The sequence below is a fragment of the Salvelinus namaycush genome, unplaced genomic scaffold, assembly GCF_016432855.1.
Source record: "Salvelinus namaycush isolate Seneca unplaced genomic scaffold, SaNama_1.0 Scaffold2471, whole genome shotgun sequence".
Lineage (NCBI taxonomy): Eukaryota > Metazoa > Chordata > Actinopteri > Salmoniformes > Salmonidae > Salvelinus > Salvelinus namaycush.
This window is the reverse complement of record NW_024059310.1, coordinates 1-23,571: the sequence shown is the minus strand read 5'-3', so window position 1 is coordinate 23,571 and position 23,571 is coordinate 1. Positions and strand designations below refer to the sequence as shown.

The following is a 23,571-nucleotide window of genomic DNA, read 5'->3' as shown; positions in this document are numbered from 1 at the left end:
GCACCCGGCCTCACCCTACTAGAACAGTCTGCAGCACCCGGCCTCACCCTACTAGAATCTGAAGTCAAATGTCTACTGTTTGCTGATGATCTGGTGCTTCTGTCACCAACCAAGGAGGGCCTACAGCAGCACCTAGATCTTCTGCACAGATTCTGTCAGACCTGGGCCCTGACAGACCTGGGCCCTGACAGTAAATCTCAGTAAGACCAAAAATAATGGTGTTCCAAAAAAGGTCCAGCTGCCAGGACCACAAATACAAATTCCATCTAGACATCGTTGCCCTAGAGCACACAAAAAACTATACATACCTCGGCCTAAACATCAGCGCCACAGGTAACTTCCACAAAGCTGTGAACTGTGAACTCTGAGACAAGGCAAGAAGGGCCTTCTATGCCATCAAAAGGAACATAACATTTGACATACTAATTAGGATCTGGCTAAAAATACTTGAATCAGTTATAGGAACCCATTGCCCTTTATGGTTGTGAGGTCTGGGGTCCGCTCACCAACCAAGAATTCACAAAATGGGACAAACACCAAATTGAGACTCTGCATGCAGAATTCTGCAAAAATATCCTCCGTGTACAACGTAAAACACCAAATAATGCATGCAGAGCAGAATTAGGCCGATACCCGCTAATTATCAAAATCCAGAAAAGAGACGTTAAATTCTACAACCACCTAAAAGGAAGTGATTCCAAAACCTTCCATAACAAAGCCATCACCTACAGAGAGATGAACCTGGAGAAGAGTCCCCTAAGCAAGCTGGTCCTGGGGCTCTGTTCACAAACACAAACAGACCCCACAGAGCCCAGGACAGCAACACAATTAGACCCAAGCAAATCATGAGAAAACATAAATATAATTACTTGACACATTGGAAAGAATTAACAAATAAACTGACCAAACTAGAATGCTATTTGGCCCTAAACAAAGAGTACACAGTGGCAGAATACCTGACCACTGTGACTGACCCGAACTTAAGGAAAGCTTTGACTATTATACAGACTCAGTGAGCATAGCCTTGCTATTGAGAAAGACTGCCGTAGGCAGACCTGGCTCTCAAGAGAAGACAGGCTATGTGCACACTGCCCACAAAATGAGGTGGAAACTGAGCTGCACTTCCTAACCTCCTGCCAAATGTATGACCATATTAGAGACACATATTTCCCTCAGACTACACAGATCCACAAAGAATTAGAAAACAAACCCAATTTTGAATCCCAGGGGTGTCAGAGGTGAAAATCACAATAAAATAAGACAGCGGGAACACAAGTTATTATTTAATGAAGGAGAAATACAACTTAAAGGCCTCTCGGTCACTCTGTGTCCGGCAGCTCCTCGCACCGCGTTAATGAACAAAAAGATGAGTCCGGGGTTTCAATACTTGCTCTCACGCCGGGTGTTGGTCCTCTTCCTTTGGGGGAATTTTATTTTCCCTTTTGTACTTTAACTATTTGCACATCGTTACAACACTGTATATAGGTAACTTATGTGAGTGCAATGTTTCACTTTTGTAAAAAAAAAATGTTTCACTTGCTTTGGCGATGTTTCCCATGCCAATAAAGCCCCTTTAAACGTATTCGGGATCGGTGTCACTTCCACGGGATGGTTGAGCTAACGTAGGCTAATGCAATTAGCATGAGGTTGTAAGTAATAAGAACATTTCCCAGGACATAGACAAATCTGATATTGGCAGAAAGCGTACATTTTTGTAAATCTAACTGGACTGTCCAATTAACAGTAGCTATTACAGTGAAATAACACCATGCTATTGTTTGAGGAGAGTGCACAATTTTGAACATGAAAAGTTATTAATAAACAAATTAGGCACATTTGGGCAGTCTTGATACAACATTTTGAACTGAAATGAAATGGTTCATTGGATCAGTCTAAAACATTGCACATACACTGCTGCCATCTAGTGGCCAAAATCTATATTGCACCTGGGCTGGAATAATACATTATATCCTTTCTCTTGCCTTTCAAACGGTACAAAAAAAATACAAAAGAACGGTGTTTTTTTTTCATTGTATTTTCTTTTACCAGATCTATTGTGTTATATTCTCCTACATTCCTTTCATTTTTCCGCAAACTTCAGTGTTTCCTTTCAAATGGTACCAAGATTATGATTACTCTCTTTACCCTGAGTTGCAGGCAGTTATATTTGGGTATGTCAATTAGAGAGAGAGAGAGACAGAGAGAGAGAGAGAGAGACAGAGAGAGACAGAGAGAGACAGAGAGAGAGACAGAGAGAGACAGAGAGAGACAGAGAGAGACAGAGAGAGACAGAGAGAGAGAGAGAGACAGAGAGAGACAGAGAGAGAGAGAGAGAGAGCGAGAGAGAGAGAGAGAGCGAGAGAGAGAGAGACAGAGAGAGAGAGAGAGAGACAGAGAGAGAGAGACAGAGAGAGAGAGAGAGAGACAGAGAGAGAGAGACAGAGAGAGAGAGAGAGAGATCTCTCACTCCAGTGAAGTGAAAATAGGATAGACCAGTCTTGTTTATTTTAAGGCCACCACACTTCATCTCCCGGGAGACCAGACTGTTAACAGCACTTTGAATACATTCCCTTACAAGCTGTTAACTGGGTGGATCTGTTATTCTCCATCAGATCAGACCGCTCACACTATTAACGATAGCTACCAGTAACCTCTCTCGTCTCTCTATTCCATCATTGCTCCATCATGAGCGAGCCTAGTAACGTCTCCAACATCCCGGTCGGCGGCTGGAACTTTACTAACATCACTAACCAGTTTGTCCAGCCGGTTTGGCTGCTCTCTCTCTGGACGGTCGCCTACAGTCTCGTGCTGTTGGTCTCGGTGAGCGGGAACGTAATCGTTATCTGGATCATCCTTGCGCACAAACAGATGCGGACAGTGACAAACTACTTCCTATTGAACCTGGCCCTCGCGGACACGTCCATGGCGGCCTTCAACTCGTTCGTGAACTTCGTTTACGCTGCGCACGGGGACTGGTACTTCGGGCTCGCCTACTGCAAGTTCCACAACTTCCTTCCGGTGACAGCGGTGTTCGCCAGCATCTATTCCATGGTGGCCATCGCCGTGGACCGGTGAGAAAGATGTATTCTGTTATGCTGTTTTTGTACCTCACATCACATAGAGAGATAATGAACAGGCAACTCCTCCATGGAGTAAAAAAAAGCAGTTGAATCACAGGCATTAACGTTCCAGGATATCTAGCGGATTAAACTCCTCCATGGGTAAGGACCAGATGACTCCACCAACGGAGTGGAGCAGAGACCAGGCTTTGTGGAATGTAGCTCAGACTACATCGATTCGCCCCCAAAATGTTTATTATGAAATGCTCACCTTGTACATATGTTTGCTGTTGCTCTATGATGTGCCAATTGAATATCAACATAGAGGGAAGGTACAGAGATGGAGAGGTAGAGAGATGGAGAGGGGGAGAGAGATGGAGAGGGAGAGGGGGTAGAGAGATGGAGAGGGAGAGGGGGTAGACAGATGGCGAGGGAGAGGGGGTGGAGAGATGGAGAGGGGGTAGAGAGATGGAGAGGGAGAGGGGGTAGAGAGATGGAGATGGAGAGGGGGTAGAGAGATGGAGAGGGAGAGGGGGTAGAGATATGGAGAGGGAGAGGGGGTAGAGAGATGGAGAGGGAGAGGGGGTAGAGAGATGGACAGGGTAAGGGGGTAGAGAGATGGAGAGGGAGAGGGGGTAGAGAGATGGAGAGGGAGAGGGGGTAGAGAGATGGAGAGGGGGTAGAGAGATGGAGAGGGAGAGGGGGTAGAGAGATGGAGAGGGGGTAGAGAGATGGAGAGGGAGAGGGGGTAGAGAGATGGAGAGGGAGAGGGGGTAGAGAGATGGACAGGGTAAGGGGGTAGAGAGAGGGAGAGGGGGTAGAGAGAGGGAGAGGGAGAGGGGGTAGAGAGATGGAGAGGGAGAGGGGGTAGAGAGATGGAGAGGGAGAGGGGGTAGAGAGATGGACAGGGTAAGGGGGTAGAGAGAGGGAGAGGGGGTAGAGAGAGGGAGAGGGAGAGGGGGTAGAGAGAGGGAGAGGGAGAGGGGGTAGAGAGATGGACAGGGAGAGGGGGTAGAGAGATGGACAGGGAGAGGGGGTAGAGAGATGGACAGGGAGAGGGGGTAGAGAGATGGACAGGGAGATGGAGAGGGGGTAGAGAGATGGACAGGGAGAGGGGGTACATAGGTGGGCGTTTCATTTTTTATATTTTTTGAAGTATTGACCTTGGGGGCGAATCGATGTAGTCTGAGCTACATTCCACAAAGCCTGGTCTCTGCTCCACTCCGTTGGTGGAGTCATCAGGATGGTCCTTACCCATGGAGGGGAGTTCAGGATGGTCCTTACCCATGGAGGGGAGTTCAGGATGGTCCTTACCCATGGAGGGGAGTTCAGGATGGTCCTTACCCATGGAGGGGAGTTCAGGATGGTCCTTACCCATGGAGGGGAGTTCAGGATGGTCCTTACCCATGGAGGGGAGTTCAGGATGGTCCTTACCCATGGAGGGGAGTTCAGGATGGTCCTTACCCATGGAGGGGAGTTCAGGATGGTCCTTACCCATGGAGGGGAGTTCAGGATGGTCCTTACCCATGGAGGGGAGTTCAGGATGGTCCTTACCCATGGAGAGGAGTTCAGGATGGTCCTTACCCATGGAGGGGAGTTCAGGATGGTCCTTACCCATGGAGAGGAGTTCAGGATGGTCCTTACCCATGGAGGGGAGTTCAGGATGGTCCTCACCCATGGAGGGGAGTTCAGGATGGTCCTTACCCATGGAGGGGAGTTCAGGATGGTCCTTACCCATGGAGGGGAGTTCAGTTCGCTACAGGATGTCAGAATGTAATCAGGCCTGTGACAAGACCACTGAGCTTGACATCAACCCCAGACCCCTAGGCAGGTGTTGATGTCTGAAAATAGGATGCCGATGACAATTCCTCCAAGGCATCATGTCTGCCACTCTAGTGTGCGTGTCAACAGAAAGGGGTCTGTCCTAAAGGGAAGATCAGCTGTGTAGAGGTCAAGATCCAGAGAATGGATGCAGAGAGAAAGAGAGAGAGCGAGAAAGAGGATGGAAATAGGACAGAGAGGGGAAAGAGAGAAGAGAGATGGAGAGGGAGAGAGATGGAGAGGGGATAGGGGTACAGAGATGGAAAGGGAGAGAGATGGAGAGGGAGAGAGATGGAGAGGGGATAGGGGTACAGAGATGGGGAAGGGGGTACAGAGATGGAAAGGGAGAGATGGAGAGGGGAAGGGGGTAGAGAGATGGAGATAGAGGGAGAGAGAAGAAGGGGGCTAAAGAGATGGAGAAGGGAAGGGGTAGAGAGATGGACAGGGAGAGAGATGGAGAGAGAGAGATGAAGGTGAGAGAGATGGAGAGAGATGGAGAAGGGAAGGGATAGAGAGATGGAGAGAGAGAGATGAAGGGGAGAGAGATGGAGAGAGATGGAGAAGGGAAGGGGTAGAGAGATGGAGAGGGAGAGAGATGGAGAGAGAGAGATGAAGGGGAGAGAGATGGAGAAGGGACGGGGTAGAGAGATGGACAGGGAGAGAGATGGAGAGAGAGAGATGAAGGGGAGAGAGATGGAGAGAGATGGAGAAGGGAAGGGGTAGAGAGATGGACAGGGAGAGAGATGGAGAGAGAGAGATGAAGGGGAGAGAGATGGAGAAGGGAAGGGGTAGAGAGATGGACAGGGAGAGAGAGGAGAGAGAGAGATGAAGGGGTAGAGAGATGGAGATGGAGAGGGTAAGGGATGGAGAGGGAGAGATGAAGGGGTAGAAAGATGGAGATGGAAGGGGGCAGGACAGGAACAAGTAAAAGGGGAAATATAATTGATTCAACCTTGAACGTTTCCCTTGGCCATAGGGGTCTAGACAAGGATGAGTGGTCCTGCTGGTCCTCAAACACCCCTTCACTTCCATCTGGCTGGTCTCCCATTCAGGGACTGACCTGGACAACCGCTGCTTAGCTTCAGGAGATCCTCAGTGGGGGGCAGACTTGACTGACGAGTGTGATTAGTTTAATCAGTTCTGGTAATGCTTTAGCTTTGTGGATAACTTTGTTCACAGATTCTATGTTCAGATTCTCTTCTCCTGAAGTCTGCATTCATACACTCCCTCTAATGAATTCAAAAGGAATGAACTGGTGTGAGGAATGTATTGGAAACTCCCTCCAGCTGTTCTTGCACCAATCCAATGATTTTAAATGCATGAGGGGGTGTAAACTAGTGCACTCTTCTGGAGAAGAGGTGTCCAAACATAAACACAAAGCACCTGATCTAGCAGTATTAGGAACTGTACCCAGAGTTGACCTCTGACCTCTAACCCTTGACCTCTCCTTATGTCACCTCCTGTTACCTAGGTACATGGCCATCATCCACCCACTCAAGCCCCGCCTCTCGGCAACGGTAACCAGGTCTGTGATAGGCTGTATCTGGGGCATGGCGGTTGTACTAGCGTTCCCGCTGTGTTACTACTCAACCACCAGACAGATTGGGCAGAGAACACTGTGTTACGTCTACTGGCCTCGCACTGCACAGGACTCATTCATGTTAGTAACTCACTGCACAGGACTCATTCATGTTAGTAACTCACTGCACAGGACTCGTTCATGTTAGTAACTCACTGCACAGGACTCATTCATGTTAGTAACTCACTGCACAGGACTCATTCATGTTAGTAACTCACTGCACAGGACTCATTCATGTTAGTAACTCACTGCACAGGACTCATTCATGTTAGTAACTCACTGCACAGGACTCATTCATGTTAGTAACTCACTGCACAGGACTCATTAATGTTAATAACTCACTGCACAGGACTCATTCATGTTAGTAACTCACTGCACAGGACTCATTCATGTTAGTAACTCACTGCACAGGACTCATTCATGTTAGTAGCTCACTGCACAGGACTCGTTCATGTTAGTAACTCACTGCACAGGACTCATTCATGTTAGTAACTCACTGCACAGGACTCGTTCATGTTAGTAACTCACTGCACAGGACTCGTTCATGTTAGTAACTCACTGCACAGGACTCATTAATGTTAGTAACTCACTGCACAGGACTCATTCATGTTAGTAACTCACTGCACAGGACTCATTCATGTTAGTAACTCACTGCACAGGACTCATTCATGTTAGTAGCTCACTGCACAGGACTCATTCATGTTAGTAACTCACTGCACAGGACTCATTCATGTTAGTAACTCACTGCACAGGACTCATTCATGTTAGTAACTCACTGCACAGGACTCATTCATGTTAGTAGCTCACTGCACAGGACTCGTTCATGTTAGTAGCTCACTGCACAGGACTCATTCATGTTAGTAACTCACTGCACAGGACTCGTTCATGTTAGTAACTCACTGCACAGGACTCATTCATGTTAGTAACTCACTGCACAGGACTCGTTCATGTTAGTAACTCACTGCACAGGACTCGTTCATGTTAGTAACTCACTGCACAGGACTCATTCATGTTAGTAGCTCACTGCACAGGACTCATTCATGTTAGTAACTCACTGCACAGGACTCATTCATGTTAGTAACTCACTGCACAGGACTCATTCATGTTAGTAACTCACTGCACAGGACTCGTTCATGTTAGTAACTCACTGCAAAGGACTCATTCATGTTAGTAGCTCACTGCACAGGACTCGTTCATGTTAGTAACTCACTGCACAGGACTCATTCATGTTAGTAGCTCACTGCACAGGACTCATTCATGTTAGTAACTCACTGCACAGGACTCATTCATGTTAGTAACTCACTGCACAGGACTCATTCATGTTAGTAACTCACTGCACAGAACTCATTCATGTTAGTAGCTCACTGCACAGGACTCATTCATGTTAGTAGCTCACTGCACAGGACTCATTAATGTTAGTAACTCACTGCACAGGACTCATTCATGTTAGTAGCTCACTGCACAGGACTCATTCATGTTAGTAACTCACTGCACAGGACTCATTCATGTTAGTAGCTCACTGCACAGGACTCGTTCATGTTAGTAACTCACTGCACAGGACTCATTCATGTTAGTAACTCACTGCACAGGACTCGTTCATGTTAGTAACTCACTGCACAGGACTCGTTCATATTAGTAACTCACTGCACAGGACTCATTCATGTTAGTAGCTCACTGCACAGGACTCATTCATGTTAGTAACTCACTGCACAGGACTCATTCATGTTAGTAACTCACTGCACAGGACTCATTCATGTTAGTAACTCACTGCACAGGACTCATTCATGTTAGTAACTCACTGCACAGGACTCATTCATGTTAGTAACTCACTGCACAGGACTCATTCATGTTAGTAGCTCACTGCACAGGACTCATTCATGTTAGTAACTCACTGCACAGGACTCATTCATGTTAGTAGCTCACTGCACAGGACTCATTCATGTTAGTAACTCACTGCACAGGACTCATTCATGTTAGTAGCTCACTGCACAGGACTCATTCATGTTAGTAACTCACTGCACAGGACTCATTCATGTTAGTAACTCACTGCACAGGACTCATTCATGTTAGTAACTCACTGCACAGGACTCATTCATGTTAGTAACTCACTGCACAGGACTCATTCATGTTAGTAGCTCACTGCACAGGACTCATTCATGTTAGTAACTCACTGCACAGGACTCATTCATGTTAGTAGCTCACTGCACAGGACTCATTCATGTTAGTAACTCACTGCACAGGACTCATTCATGTTAGTAGCTCACTGCACAGGACTCGTTCATGTTAGTAGCTCACTGCACAGGACGCATTCATGTTAGTAACTCACTGCACAGGACTCGTTCATGTTAGTAGCTCACTGCACAGGACTCGTTCATGTTAGTAACTCACTGCACAGGACTCATTCATGTTAGTAGCTCACTGCACAGGACTCGTTCATGTTAGTAACTCACTGCACAGGACTCGTTCATATTAGTAACTCACTGCACAGGACTCGTTCATGTTAGTAGCTCACTGCACAGGACTCATTCATGTTAGTAGCTCACTGCACAGGACTCGTTCATGTTAGTAGCTCACTGCACAGGACTCGTTCATGTTAGTAACTCACTGCACAGGACTCATTCATGTTAGTAGCTCACTGCACAGGACTCGTTCATGTTAGTAACTCACTGCACAGGACTCATTCATGTTAGTAACTCACTGCACAGGACTCATTCATGTTAGTAACTCACTGCACAGGACTCGTTCATGTTAGTAACTCACTGCACAGGACTCATTCATGTTAGTAACTCACTGCACAGGACTCGTTCATGATAGTAACTCACTGCACAGGACTCATTCATGTGTCTATATACTTATAGCTTCCTTCATTCGTTCATTAATCTGTCTTTTCCATCTCTCTCTCTCTCTCTCTCTCTCTCTCTCTCTCTCTCTCGCTCTCGCTCTCGCTCTCACTCTCGCTCTCGCTCTCCCTCTGTCTCTCTCCAGGTACCATATAATAGTAGCAGTGTTGGTGTATGTGCTGCCTCTAGTGGTGATGGCTGGTACCTACAGTCTGGTGGGGAGGACACTGTGGGGAGGAGAGATACCTGGTGACTCTAAAGATAACTACCATCTACAGATACAAGCCAAGAGGAAGGTACACAGACACACACGGATGGAGACACGGCATACACACGGACACACGCGGACACACGCGGACGGAGACATGGCATACACACGGACACACACGGACACACGCGGACGGAGACATGGCATACACACGGACACACGCGGACGGAGACACGGCATACACACGGACACACACGGATGGAGACACGGCATACACGGCATACACGGACGGAGACACGGCATACACACGGACACACACGGATGGAGACACGGCATACACGGCATACACGGACGGAGACACGGCATACACACGGACACACACGGATGGAGACAAGGCATACACGGCATACACGGACGGAGACACGGCATACACACGGACACACGCGGATGGAGACACGGCATACACACGGACACACACGGATGGAGACACGGCATACACACGGACACACGCGGATGGAGACACGGCATACACACGGACACACACGGACACACGCGGACGGAGACACGGCATACACACGGACACACACGGATGGAGACACGGCATACACACGGACACACACGGATGGAGACACGGCATACACACGGACACACACGGATGGAGACACGGCATACACGGCATACACGGACGGAGACACGGCATACACACGGACACACGCGGACGGAGACACGGCATACACACGGACACACGCGGACGGAGACACGGCATACACACGGACACACACGGATGGAGACACGGCATACACACGGACACACACGGACGGAGACACGGCATACACACGGACACACACGGATGGAGACACGGCATACACACGGACACACACGGACGGAGACACGGCATACACACGGACGGAGACACGGCATACACACGGACACACACGGATGGAGACACGGCATACACACGGACACACACGGATGGAGACACGGCATACACACGGACACACACGGATGGAGACACGGCATACACGGACGGAGACACGGCATACACACGGACACACACGGATGGAGACACGGCATACACACGGACACACACGGATGGAGACACGGCATACACGGACGGAGACACGGCATACACACGGACACACGTGGACGGAGACACGGCATACACACGGACACACACGGATGGAGACACGGCATACACGGCATACACGGACGGAGACACGGCATACACACGGACACACGCGGACGGAGACACGGCATACACACGGACACACGCGGACGGAGACACGGCATACACACGGACACACACGGACGGAGACACGGCATACACACGGACACACGCGGACGGAGACACGGCATACACACGGACACACACGGACACACACGGACGGAGACACGGCATACACACGGACACACGCGGACGGAGACACGGCATACACACGGACACACACGGACACACACGGACGGAGACACGGCATACACACGGACACACGCGGACGGAGACACGGCATACACACGGACACACACGGACGGAGACACGGCATACACACGGACACACACGGACACACACGGACACACACGGACACACACGGACGGAGACACGGACACACACGGACACACACGGATGGAGACACGGCATACACACGGACACACACGGACGGAGACACGGCATACACACGGACACACACGGACGGAGACACGGCATACACACGGACACACGCGGACGGAGACACGGCATACACACGGACACACGCGGACGGAGACACGGCATACACACGGACGGAGACACGGACACACACGGACACACACGGATGGAGACACGGCATACACACGGACACACCCGGACGGAGACATGGCATACACACGGACACACACGGATGGAGACACGGCATACACACGGACACACACGGATGGAGACACGGCATACACACGGACACACACGGATGGAGACACGGCATACACACGGACACACACGGACGGAGACACGGCATACACACGGACGGAGACACGGCATACACACGGACACACACGGATGGAGACACGGCATACACACGGACACACACGGACGGAGACACGGCATACACACGGACACACGCGGACGGAGACACGGCATACACACGGCATACACGGATGGAGACACGGCATACACACGGACACACACGGACGGAGACACGGCATACACACGGACACACACGGACGGAGACACGGCATACACACGGACACACACGGACGGAGACACGGCATACACACGGACACACACGGATGGAGACACGGCATACACACGGACACACACGGACGGAGACACGGCATACACACGGACACACGCGGACGGAGACACGGCATACACACGGACACACGCGGACGGAGACACGGCATACACACGGACACACACGGACACACACGGACACACACGGACACACGCGGACGGAGACACGTCATACACACGGACACACACGGACACACACGGACGGAGACACGTCATACACACGGACACACACGGACACACACGGACACACGCGGGCGGAGACACGGCATACACACGGACACACACGGACGGAGACACGGCATACACACGGACACACACGGACATACACGGACGGAGACACGGCATACACACGGACACACACGGACACACACGGACACACACGGACACACGCGGGCGGAGACACGGCATACACACGGACACACACGGAAGGAGACACGGCATACCTACGGACACACGCGGACGGAGACACGGCATACACACAGACACACACGGATGGAGACACGGCATACACACAGACACACACGGACGGAGACACTGCATACACACAGACACACGCGGACCGAGACACGGCATACACACGGACACACACGGACGGAGACACGGCATACACACGGACACACACGGACGGAGACACGGCATACACACGGACACACACGGATGGAGACACGGCATACACACGGACGGAGACACGGCATACACACGGACACACACGGACGGAGACACGGCATACACACGGACACACGCGGACGGAGACACGGCATACACACGGACACACACGGATGGAGACACGGCATACACACGGACACACACGGATGGAGACACGGCATACACACGGACACACACGGACGGAGACACAGCATACACACGGACACACACGGACGGAGACACGGCATACACACGGACACACACGGATGGAGACACGGCATACACACGGCATACACACGGACACACACGGATGGAGACACGGCATGCACACGGACACACACGGATGGAGACACGGCATACACATGGCATACACACGGACACACACGGATGGAGACACGGCATACACACGGACACACACGGACACACACATTGTCTTTATTAATTGTCCTGTTGTCTAGGTGGTGAAGATGATGATGATTGTGGTGGTAACGTTTGCAGTCTGCTGGCTCCCCTACCACCTCTACTTCATGATAACAGGACTCAACAGACAACTGAACAGAGTCAAGTCTATACAACAGGTCAGTCTGTCTGTCTGTACCGGCACGTTTTATAGAAATGTGAATGATTATTGTTATTATACCTGTTGTAGACACTTGGCTCATTTGAGCTGTCAGATGGACAGACGTTTGTCCGTCCGTCTGTCCGTCCAACAGACTGTTCAACAGAGTCAGGTCCGACAGACTGTTCAACAGAGTCAGGTCCGACAGACTGTTCAACAGAGTCAGGTCCAACAGACTGTTCAACAGAGTCAGGTCCGACAGACTGTTCAACAGAGTCAGGTCCAACAGACTGTTCAACAGAGTCAGGTCTGACAGACTGTTCAACAGAGTCAGGTCCGACAGACTGTTCAACAGAGTCAGGTCCGACAGACTGTTCAACAGAGTCAGGTCCAACAGACTGTTCAACAGAGTCAGGTCTGACAGACTGTTCAACAGAGTCAGGTCCAACAGACTGTTCAACAGAGTCAGGTCCAACAGACTGTTCAACAGAGTCAGGTCCAACAGACTGTTCAACAGAGTCAGGTCCGACAGACTGTTCAACAGAGTCAGGTCTGACAGACTGTTCAACAGAGTCAGGTCCAACAGACTGTTCAACAGAGTCAGGTCTGACAGACTGTTCAACAGAGTCAGGTCCGACAGACTGTTCAACAGAGTCAGGTCCAACAGACTGTTCAACAGAGTCAGGTCCAACAGACTGTTCAACAGAGTCAGGTCTGACAGACTGTTCAACAGAGTCAGGTCCAACAGACTGTTCAACAGAGTCAGGTCCAACAGACTGTTCAACAGAGTCAGGTCCGACAGACTGTTCAACAGAGTCAGGTCCAACAGACTGTTCAACAGAGTCAGGTCCAACAGACTGCTCAACAGAGTCAGGTCCAACAGACTGTTCAACAGAGTCAGGTCTGACAGACTGTTCAACAGAGTCAGGTCCAACAGACTGTTCAACAGAGTCAGGTCCAACAGACTGTTCAACAGAGTCAGGTCCAACAGACTGTTCAACAGAGTCAGGTCCGACAGACTGTTCAACAGAGTCAGGTTCAACAGAGTCAGGTCTGACAGACTGTTCAACAGAGTCAGGTCCAACAGACTGTTCAACAGAGTCAGGTCCAACAGACTGTTCAACAGAGTCAGGTCCAACAGACTGTTCAACAGAGTCAGGTCCAACAGACTGTTCAACAGAGTCAGGTCCAACAGACTGTTCAACAGAGTCAGGTCCGACAGACTGTTCAACAGAGTCAGGTCCAACAGACTGTTCAACAGAGTCAGGTCCAACAGACTGTTCAACAGAGTCAGGTCCGACAGACTGTTCAACAGAGTCAGGTCTGACAGACTGTTCAACAGAGTCAGGTCCAACAGACTGTTCAACAGAGTCAGGTCCAACAGACTGTTCAACAGAGTCAGGTCCAACAGACTGTTCAACAGAGTCAGGTCCAACAGACTGTTCAACAGAGTCAGGTCCAACAGACTGTTCAACAGAGTCAGGTCCAACAGACTGTTCAACAGAGTCAGGTCTGACAGACTGTTCAACAGAGTCAGGTCCAACAGACTGTTCAACAGAGTCAGGTCCAACAGACTGTTCAACAGAGTCAGGTCTGACAGACTGTTCAACAGAGTCAGGTCTGACAGACTGTTCAACAGAGTCAGGTCTGACAGACTGTTCAACAGAGTCAGGTCCGACAGACTGTTCAACAGAGTCAGGTCCGACAGACTGTTCAACAGAGTCAGGTCCAACAGACTGCTCAACAGAATCAGGTCCAACTGACTGTTCAACAGAGTCAGGTCCAACAGACTGCTCAACAGAATCAGGTCCAATTGACTGTTCAACAGAGTCAGGTCCAACAGACTGCTCAACAGAATCAGGTCCAATTGACTGTTCAACAGAGTCAGGTCCAACAGACTGCTCAACAGAATCAGGTCCAATTGACTGTTCAACAGAGTCAGGTCGACAGACTTGTGAACAGAGTCAGGTCAACAGGTACAATGAGGCCAAGCAGCCTCCTAACCTGGGTGAACAAAATAGACCGTCCTCTTTTATGTTGGCGAATGTGCATTCACTGGAGATCAAACTGGGTGAACTTCGTTCCTATCAACCAGACCAGCAGAAATATAATATCTAATACCCTATCAAGTTTATCAGAGTCGTGGCTGAACCAGGACAGAGATAGTATAGACTGAGTAGACTAAACATCAGAAACACCTTCCTAATATAGAGTTGCCCTCATATTTTCCTCATAACAGCCTCAAATCAAAATCAAATTGTATTTGTCACGTGCACCGAATAAACTATTTGTAGAGGCAAAGACTCCAGAATGTGCCGAAAGCCTTCCACAGGGATGCTGGACCATGTTGACTCCAGGGATACTGGCCCATGTTGACTCCAGGGATGCTGGCCCATGTTGACTCCAGGGATGCTGGCCCATGTTGACTCCAATGCTTCCCACAGTTGTGTCCAGTTGGCTGGATGTCCTTTGGGTGGTGGACCATTCTTGATTCACACGGGAAACTGTTGAGTGTGAAAAACCCAGCAGTGTTGTAGTTCTTGACACAAACCGGTGCACCTGGCACCTACTACCATACCCCGTTCAAAGGCATTTAAATCTTTGTCTTGCCCAATCACCCTATGAATGACACACATACACAATCCATGTCTCAAGGCTTAAAAATCCTTCTTTAACCCATCTCCTTCCCTTCATCTACACTGATTGAAGTGGATGTAACAGATTACATCAATACGGGATCATAGTTTTCACCTGGATTCACCTGGTCAGTCTACGTCATGGAAAGAGCAGGTGTTCTTAATGTTTTGTATACTCAGTGTATATCTCAAAGATTTCTCCATGCATCGTCCAGACCAGACGGCAGCCTCAGGTAAGACTAGGGGTGTGTCTCTTTATCAATAACAGCTGGTGCTCGAAATCTAATATTAAAGAAGTCTCGAGGTATTGCCCACCTGAGGTAGAGTACCTCATGATAAGCTGTAGACCACACAATCTACCAAGAGAGTTTTCACATACATTTTTCTTAGCTGTCTATTTACCACCACAAACCGATGCTGGGACTAAGACCAGACTTAAAAAGCTGTATAGGGCCATAAGCAAACAAGAAAGTGCTCATTCAGAGGTGGCACTCCTAGTGGCCGGTGAATTCAATGCAGGGAAACTGAAATCCATTTTACCTAATTTTAACAGCGTGTCACCTGTGCAACTAGAGGTGGAAAAACTCTAGACCACCTTTACTCCACACACAGCAACACGTACAAAGCTCTCCCTCACCCTCCATTTGGCAAATCTGACCATAACTCTATCCTCATGATTGCTGCTTACAAGAGAACAGGAAGTACCAATGACCCGCTCAATACGGAAGTGGTCTGTTGAAGCGGATGCTAAGCTACAGGACTTTTTCGATAGCACAGATGGCTTTGAGGAATTTACCACATCAGTCACCAACTTCTTGAATACATGCGTCGACGACGTTGTCCCCACAGTGATCGTACGTACATATCCCAACCAGAAGCCATGGATTACAGGCAACATCTGCACTAAGCTAAAGGCTAAAGCTTCCACTTTCAAGGACCGGGACACTAATCCGGACCAGGAGTTCCGATGTGAGTAAGACCTTTATACAGGTTAACTTTCACAATGCTGCAGGATGGATTACCAGGACGAATACCCAGAGCATGCGCTGACCAGCTGGCAAGTGTCTTCCCTGACATTTTCAACCTCTCCCTGACCCAGTCTGTAATATCTACATGTTTCAAGCAGCCCACCATGGTCCCTGTGTCCAAGAACGCCAAGGTAACCTGTCTAAATGACTATCGCCCCGTAGCACTCAAATCAGAATCCACAAAATACTTTGAAAGGCTGGTCATGGCTCAGATCAACACCATCATCATCCCAGAAACCCTAGACCCACTCCAATTTGCATACCGCAAAAACAGATCCACAGATGATGCAATCTCTATTGCACTACACACTGCCCTTTCCCACCTGGACAAAAGGAATACTTATGTAAGAATGTTGTTCATTGACTACAGCTCAGCATTCAACACACATAGCACCCTCCAAGCTCATCACTAAACGAAGGACCCTGGGTTTAAACACCTCCCTTTGCAACTGGATCCTGGACTTCCTGGTGGGCAGCCCCTCAACACGGACCGTCAACATGGGGGGCCCTCAGGGGTGCATGCTTAGTCCCCTCCTGTACTCCCTGTTCACCCACTCAAACACCATCATTACCATCATTGCTGACGACACGACTGTGATGGGCCCGTAACTAAGCATTTAACTGTTAGTCTACACCTGTTGTCTCTCTCTGCGTTGTTGGGAAGGGCCCGTAACTAAGCATTTAACTGTTAGTCTACACCTGTTGTCTCTCTCTGCGTTGTTGGGAAGGGCCCGTAACTAAGCATTTAACTGTTAGTCTACCGCTGTTGTCTCTCTCTGCGTTGTTGGGAAGGGCCCGTAACTAAGTATTTAACTGTTAGTCTACACCTGTTGTCTCTCTCTGCATTGTTGGGAAGGGCCCGTAACTAAGTATTTAACTGTTAGTCTACCGCTGTTGTCTCTCTCTGCATTGTTGGGAAGGGCCCGTAACTAAGCATTTAACTGTTAGTCTACCGCTGTTGTCTCTCTCTGCGTTGTTGGGAAGGGCCCGTAACTAAGTATTTAACTGTTACTCTCACCTGCTGTTTACCAAGCATGTGACAAATAACATGTGATTTAATAGAACATTGGAGGTGCCGGTAGTCAGTCCCGTTGTGTTCCGGCCCAATTCAACCACTGATGATCTATACAGTCATTACTAATATTTAACATTAATTATACATTATTCTCATCCAACAGGTGTATCTGTCAGTGTTGTGGCTGGCTATGAGCTCCACCATGTACAATCCTATCATCTACTGCTGTCTCAATAACAGGTAGGAGCTAGGAACACACACCATGTACAATCCTATCCTCTACTGCTGTCTCAATAACAGGTAGGAGCTAGGAACACACACCATGTACAATCCTATCATCTACTGCTGTCTCAATAACAGGTAGGAGCTAGGAACACACACCATGTACAATCCTATCCTCTACTGCTGTCTCAATAACAGGTAGGAGCTAGGAACACACACCATGTACAATCCTATCCTCTACTGCTGTCTCAATAACAGGTAGGAGCTAGGAACACACACCATGTACAATCCTATCCTCTACTGCTGTCTCAATAACAGGTAGGAGCTAGGAACACACACCATGTACAATCCTATCATCAACTGCTGTCTCAATAACAGGTAGGAGCTAGGAACACACACCATGTACAATCCTATCCTCTACTGCTGTCTCAATAACAGGTAGGAGCTAGGAACACACACCATGTACAATCCTATCATCTACTGCTGTCTCAATAACAGGTAGGAGCTAGGAACACACACCATGTACAATCCTATCCTCTAATGCTGTCTCAATAACAGGTAGGAGCTAGGAACACACATCATGTACAATCCTATCCTCTACTGCTGTCTCAATAACAGGTAGGAGCTAGGAACACACACCATGTACAATCCTATCCTCTACTGCTGTCTCAATAACAGGTAGGAGCTAGGAACACACACCATGTACAATCCTATCATCTACTGCTGTCTCAATAACAGGTAGGAGCTAGGAACACACACCATGTACAATCCTATCCTCTACTGCTGTCTCAATAACAGGTAGGAGCTAGGAACACACACCATGTACAATCCTATCCTCTACTGCTGTCTCAATAACAGGTAGGAGCTAGGAACACACACCATGTACAATCCTATCATCAACTGCTGTCTCAATAACAGGTAGGAGCTAGGAACACACACCATGTACAATCCTATCCTCTACTGCTGTCTCAATAACAGGTAGGAGCTAGAAACACACACCATGTACAATCGTATCCTCTACTGCTGTCTCAATAACAGGTAGGAGCTAGGAACACACACCATGTACAATCCTATCCTCTACTGCTGTCTCAATAACAGGTAGGAGCTAGGAACACACACCATGTACAATCCTATCCTCTACTGCTGTCTCAATAACAGGTAGGAGCTAGGAATACACACCATGTACAATCCTATCCTCTACTGCTGTCTCAATAACAGGTAGGAGCTAGGAATACACACCATGTACAATCCTATCCTCTACTGCTGTCTCAATAACAGGTAGGAGCTAGGAACACACACCATGTACAATCCTATCCTCTACTGCTGTCTCAATAACATGTAGGAGCTAGGAACACACACCATGTGTAACGGCTTTCTTCCTGGGATGAAGGAGAGGACCAAAATGCAGCGCAGTTAGTGTTCAACATGTTTAATTAAACAATAAACGATGAACATTAACAAATAACAAAATAACAAACGTGAAAGCCGAGACAGTCCTATCTGGTGCAGAACACAAACACAGAGACAGGAAACAACCACCCACAATCCCCAACACAAAACAAGCCACCTATATATGATTCTCAATCAGGGACAACGATTGACAGCTGTCTCTGATTGAGAACCATATTAGGCTGAACACAGAAACAGACGAACTAGACACACAACATAGAATTCCCACCCAGCTCACGTCCTGACCAACACTAAACATGCAAAACACATAAGAACTCTGGTCAGGACGTTACAGTACCCCCCCCCCCCCTGAGGTGCGGACTCCGAACGCACCCCTAAAACTCAAGGGGTGGGTCTGGGTGGGCATCTGTCCGCGGTGGCGGCTCCGGCGGTGGACGAGGACACCACTCCACCACTGTCTTTGTCCCCCTCCTTAGCGTCCTTTGAGTGGCGACCCTCGCCCACGACCTTGGCCTAAGAATCCTCCCCAAGGCCCCCACATGATTTAGGAGGTAGCTCCGGACTGTGTGGCAGCTCCGGACTGTGTGGCAGCTCCGGACTGTGTGGCAGCTCATGACTGTGTGGCAGCTCATGACTGTGTGGCAGCTCATGACTGGAGGGCAGCTCATGACTGGAGGGCAGCTCATGACTGGAGGGCAGCTCATGACTGGAGGGCAGCTCATGACTGGAGGGCAGCTCATGACTGAAGGGCAGCTCATGACTGAAGGGCAGCTCCTGACTGGCTGGCGGCTCTGGCAGCTCCTGACTGGCTGGCGGCTCTGGCAGCTCCTGACTGGCTGGCGGCTCTGGCAGCTCCTGACTGGCTGGCGGCTCTGGCAGCTCCTGACTGGCTGGCGGCTCTGGCAGCTCCTGACTGGCTGGCGGCTCTGGCAGCTCCTGACTGGCTGGCGCCTCTGTCAGCTCCTGACTGGCTGGCGGCTCTGGCAGCTCCTGACTGGCTGGCGGCTCTGGCAGATCCTGACTGACGGACGGCTCTAGCGGCTCCTGACTGACGGACGGCTCTAGCGGCTCCTGACTGACGGACGGCTCTAATGGCTCGGGACAGACGGGCGGCTCTGAAGGCTCGTGGCAGACGGATGGCTCAGACGGCGCTGGGCAGACGGATGGCTCAGACGGCGCTGGGCAGACGGATGGCTCAGACGGCGCTGGGCAGACGGATGGCTCAGACGGCGCTGGGCAGACGGATGGCTCAGACAGCGCTGGGCAGACGGCCGACTCTGACCTGCTGAGGCGCACAGTAGGCCTGGTGCGTGGTGCCGGAACTGGTGGTACCGGACTGGAGACACGCACCTCAAGGCTAGTGCGGGGAGCAGGAACAGGGCACACTGGACTCTCGATGCGCACTATAGGCCTGGTGCGTGGTACCGGCACTGGTGGTACCGGACTGGAGACACGCACTACAGGGAGAGTGCGTGGAGCTGGAACTGGAGGAAATGGGCTGGGGCGGGAAGGTGGCGCCGGATATACCGGACCGTGCAGGCGTACTGGCTCCCTTGAGCACTGAGCCTGCCCAACCTTACCTGGTTGAATGCTCCCCGTAGCCCGTCCAATGCGGGGAGGTGGAATAACCCGCACTGGGCTGTGTAGGCGAACTGGGGACACCATTCGTAAGGCTGGTGCCATGTACACCGGCCCGAGGAGACGTACTGGAGGCCAGATATGTTGAGCCGGCTTCATGGCACTTGGCTCAATGCTCAATCTAGCCCGCCCAGTGCGGGGAGGTGGAATAACCCGCACCGGGCTATGCACACGTACAGGAGACACCGTACGCTCTTCCGCATAACACAGTGTCTGCCCGTACTCCCGCTCTCCACGGTAAGCATGGGAAGTGGGCGCAGGTTTCCTACCTGCCTTCGCCACACTACCCTTTAGCCCCCCCCCCCCCAAGAAATTTTTGGGTGAGCCTCTCGGGCTTCCAGCCGCTCTGCCTTGCTAGCGCCTCATAATGCCGCCTCTCCGCTTTAGATGCCTCCAGCTCCGCTTTGGGGCGGCGACACTCCTCTGGCTCTGCCCAGGGTCCTTCTCCGTCCAGAATCTCCTCCCATGTCCATTCCTCCTTGTACCACTGCTGCTGTCGTTGCTGCCCGTTGCCACGCTGCTTGGTCCGGGTTAGGTGGGTGGTTCTGTAACGGCTTTCTTCCTGGGATGAAGGAGAGGACCAAAATGCAGCGCAGTTAGTGTTCAACATGTTTAATTAAACAATAAACGATGAACATTAACAAATAACAAAATAACAAACGTGAAAGCCGAGACAGTCCTATCTGGTGCAGAACACAAACACAGAGACAGGAAACAACCACCCACAATCCCCAACACAAAACAAGCCACCTATATATGATTCTCAATCAGGGACAACGATTGACAGCTGTCTCTGATTGAGAACCATATTAGGCTGAACACAGAAACAGACGAACTAGACACACAACATAGAATTCCCACCCAGCTCACGTCCTGACCAACACTAAACAAGCAAAACACATAAGAACTCTGGTCAGGACGTTACACCATGTACAATCCTGTCCTCTACTGCTGTCTCAATAACATGTAGGAGCTAGGAACACACACCGTATACAATCCTATCCTCTACTGCTGTCTCAATAACAGGTAGGAGCTAGGAACACACACCATGTACAATCCTATCCTCTACTGCTCTCTCAATAACATGTAGGAGCTAGGAACACACACCATGTACAATCCTATCCTCTACTGCTGTCTCAATAACAGGTAGGAGCTAGGAACACACACCATGTACAATCCTATCCTCTACCGCTGTCTCAATAACAGGTAGGAGCTAGGAACACACACCATGTACAATCCTATCATCTACCGCTGTCTCAATAACAGGTAGGAGCTAGGAACACACACCATGTACAATCCTATCCTCTACCGCTGTCTCAATAACAGGTAGGAGCTAGGAACACACACCATGTACAATCCTATCCTCTACTGCTGTCTCAATAACAGGTAGGAGCTAGGAACACACACCATGTACAATCCTATCCTCTACTGCTGTCTCAATAACATGTAGGAGCTAGGAACACACACCATGTACAATCCTATCCTCTACTGCTGTCTCAATAACAGGTAGGAGCTAGGAACACACACCATGTACAATCCTATCCTCTACTGCTGTCTCAATAACATGTAGGAGCTAGGAACACACACCATGTACAATCCTATCATCTACCGCTGTCTCAATAACAGGTAGGAGCTAGGAACACACACCATGTACAATCCTATCCTCTACTGCTGTCTCAATAACAGGTTCCGTGCAGGGTTTAAGCGTGCAATGCGCTGCTGTCCGTTCGTCCGTCTGTCTGAATACGACCAGATGGAACTACACAGCGCCCGTTTCCATGCCAACAGACAGAGCAGCATCTACACCCTGAGCCGCTTCGAGTCCTGCTCCGCAGACCCACACAACGACCGCAGCGACAGGTACCGTAGCAGAGAGTGTGTGTGTGTGTGTGTGCGGGTGTGTGTGTGTTTGTGTGTAGGTTCTGCGTCATGTTTTAAGTTTTTTCAAAAACAGACCATAATGCATTTCTTCATCTTCTTCTCTGCCAGGAGGAGGAGTCTGGGTGGTCATCATGGTAGCATCGCACACAACGGGGTGAATCGTCACGGAACCCGACATACACTCCTGACACACGCTAGTTACCACGGCAACCCCCGAGTGTCCACCTCCGCCAAGGAGCTCACCTGAGAGGTTTGGACTTGAGACGAAGCGAACACACAAACATACACACAATTACTGAAACACACACACACACCCTTATTGAAACACACACAAACACACCTGGATTCCATAACATATAGGAATCCCTATTTCTGTTCTATACCAATAAGTAACTTGTAACCAAGTCTGTTCTGTCAGTTATATAGTCAGTTAAACCTTCTGTTTGTCAGTTATATAGTCAGTTAAACCTTCTGTTCTGTCAGTTATATAGTCAGTTAAACCTTCTGTTTGTCAGTTATATAGTCAGTTATATAGTCAGTTATATAGTCAGTTAAACCTTCTGTTCTGTCAGTTATATAGTCAGTTAAACCTTCTGTTTGTCAGTTATATAGTCAGTTAAACCTTCTGTTTGTCAGTTATATAGTCAGTTAAACCTTCTGTTCTGTCAGTTATATAGTCAGTTAAACCTTCTGTTCTGTCAGTTATATAGTCAGTTAAACCTTCTGTTCTGTCAGTTATATAGTCAGTTAAACCTTCTGTTCTGTCA

The 23,571-nt window shown here is 49.5% G+C and overlaps 1 protein-coding gene across 1 annotated transcript; it reads left to right on the top strand.

Moving 5' to 3' along the window:
• The first annotated feature begins 2,736 nt into the window (after positions 1-2,736).
• On the top strand, positions 2,737-23,051 carry LOC120039002 (neuromedin-K receptor-like). The gene is made up of 7 exons (XM_038984531.1): positions 2,737-3,071; positions 6,352-6,540; positions 9,445-9,595; positions 12,874-12,993; positions 17,817-17,893; positions 22,610-22,783; positions 22,913-23,051. Exons 1-7 carry the CDS (start codon positions 2,869-2,871, stop codon positions 23,049-23,051), a joined length of 1,053 nt encoding a protein of 350 aa, XP_038840459.1. The 5' UTR covers positions 2,737-2,868.
• Positions 23,052-23,571: the final 520 nt, after the last annotated feature.

What these genes read in the sequence shown, in the direction of transcription:
- LOC120039002 (XM_038984531.1), top strand. Translation starts at nt 2,869, where the DNA reads ATGCGGACAGTGACAAACTACTTCCTATTGAACCTGGCCCTCGCGGAC. An exon ending in TACTGCTGTCTCAATAACAG is followed by an intron (nt 17,894 to 22,609) that starts GTAGGAGCTAGG and finishes TCTCAATAACAG; the next exon opens with GTTCCGTGCAGGGTTTAAGC. An exon ending in CACAACGACCGCAGCGACAG is followed by an intron (nt 22,784 to 22,912) that starts GTACCGTAGCAG and finishes CTTCTCTGCCAG; the next exon opens with GAGGAGGAGTCTGGGTGGTC.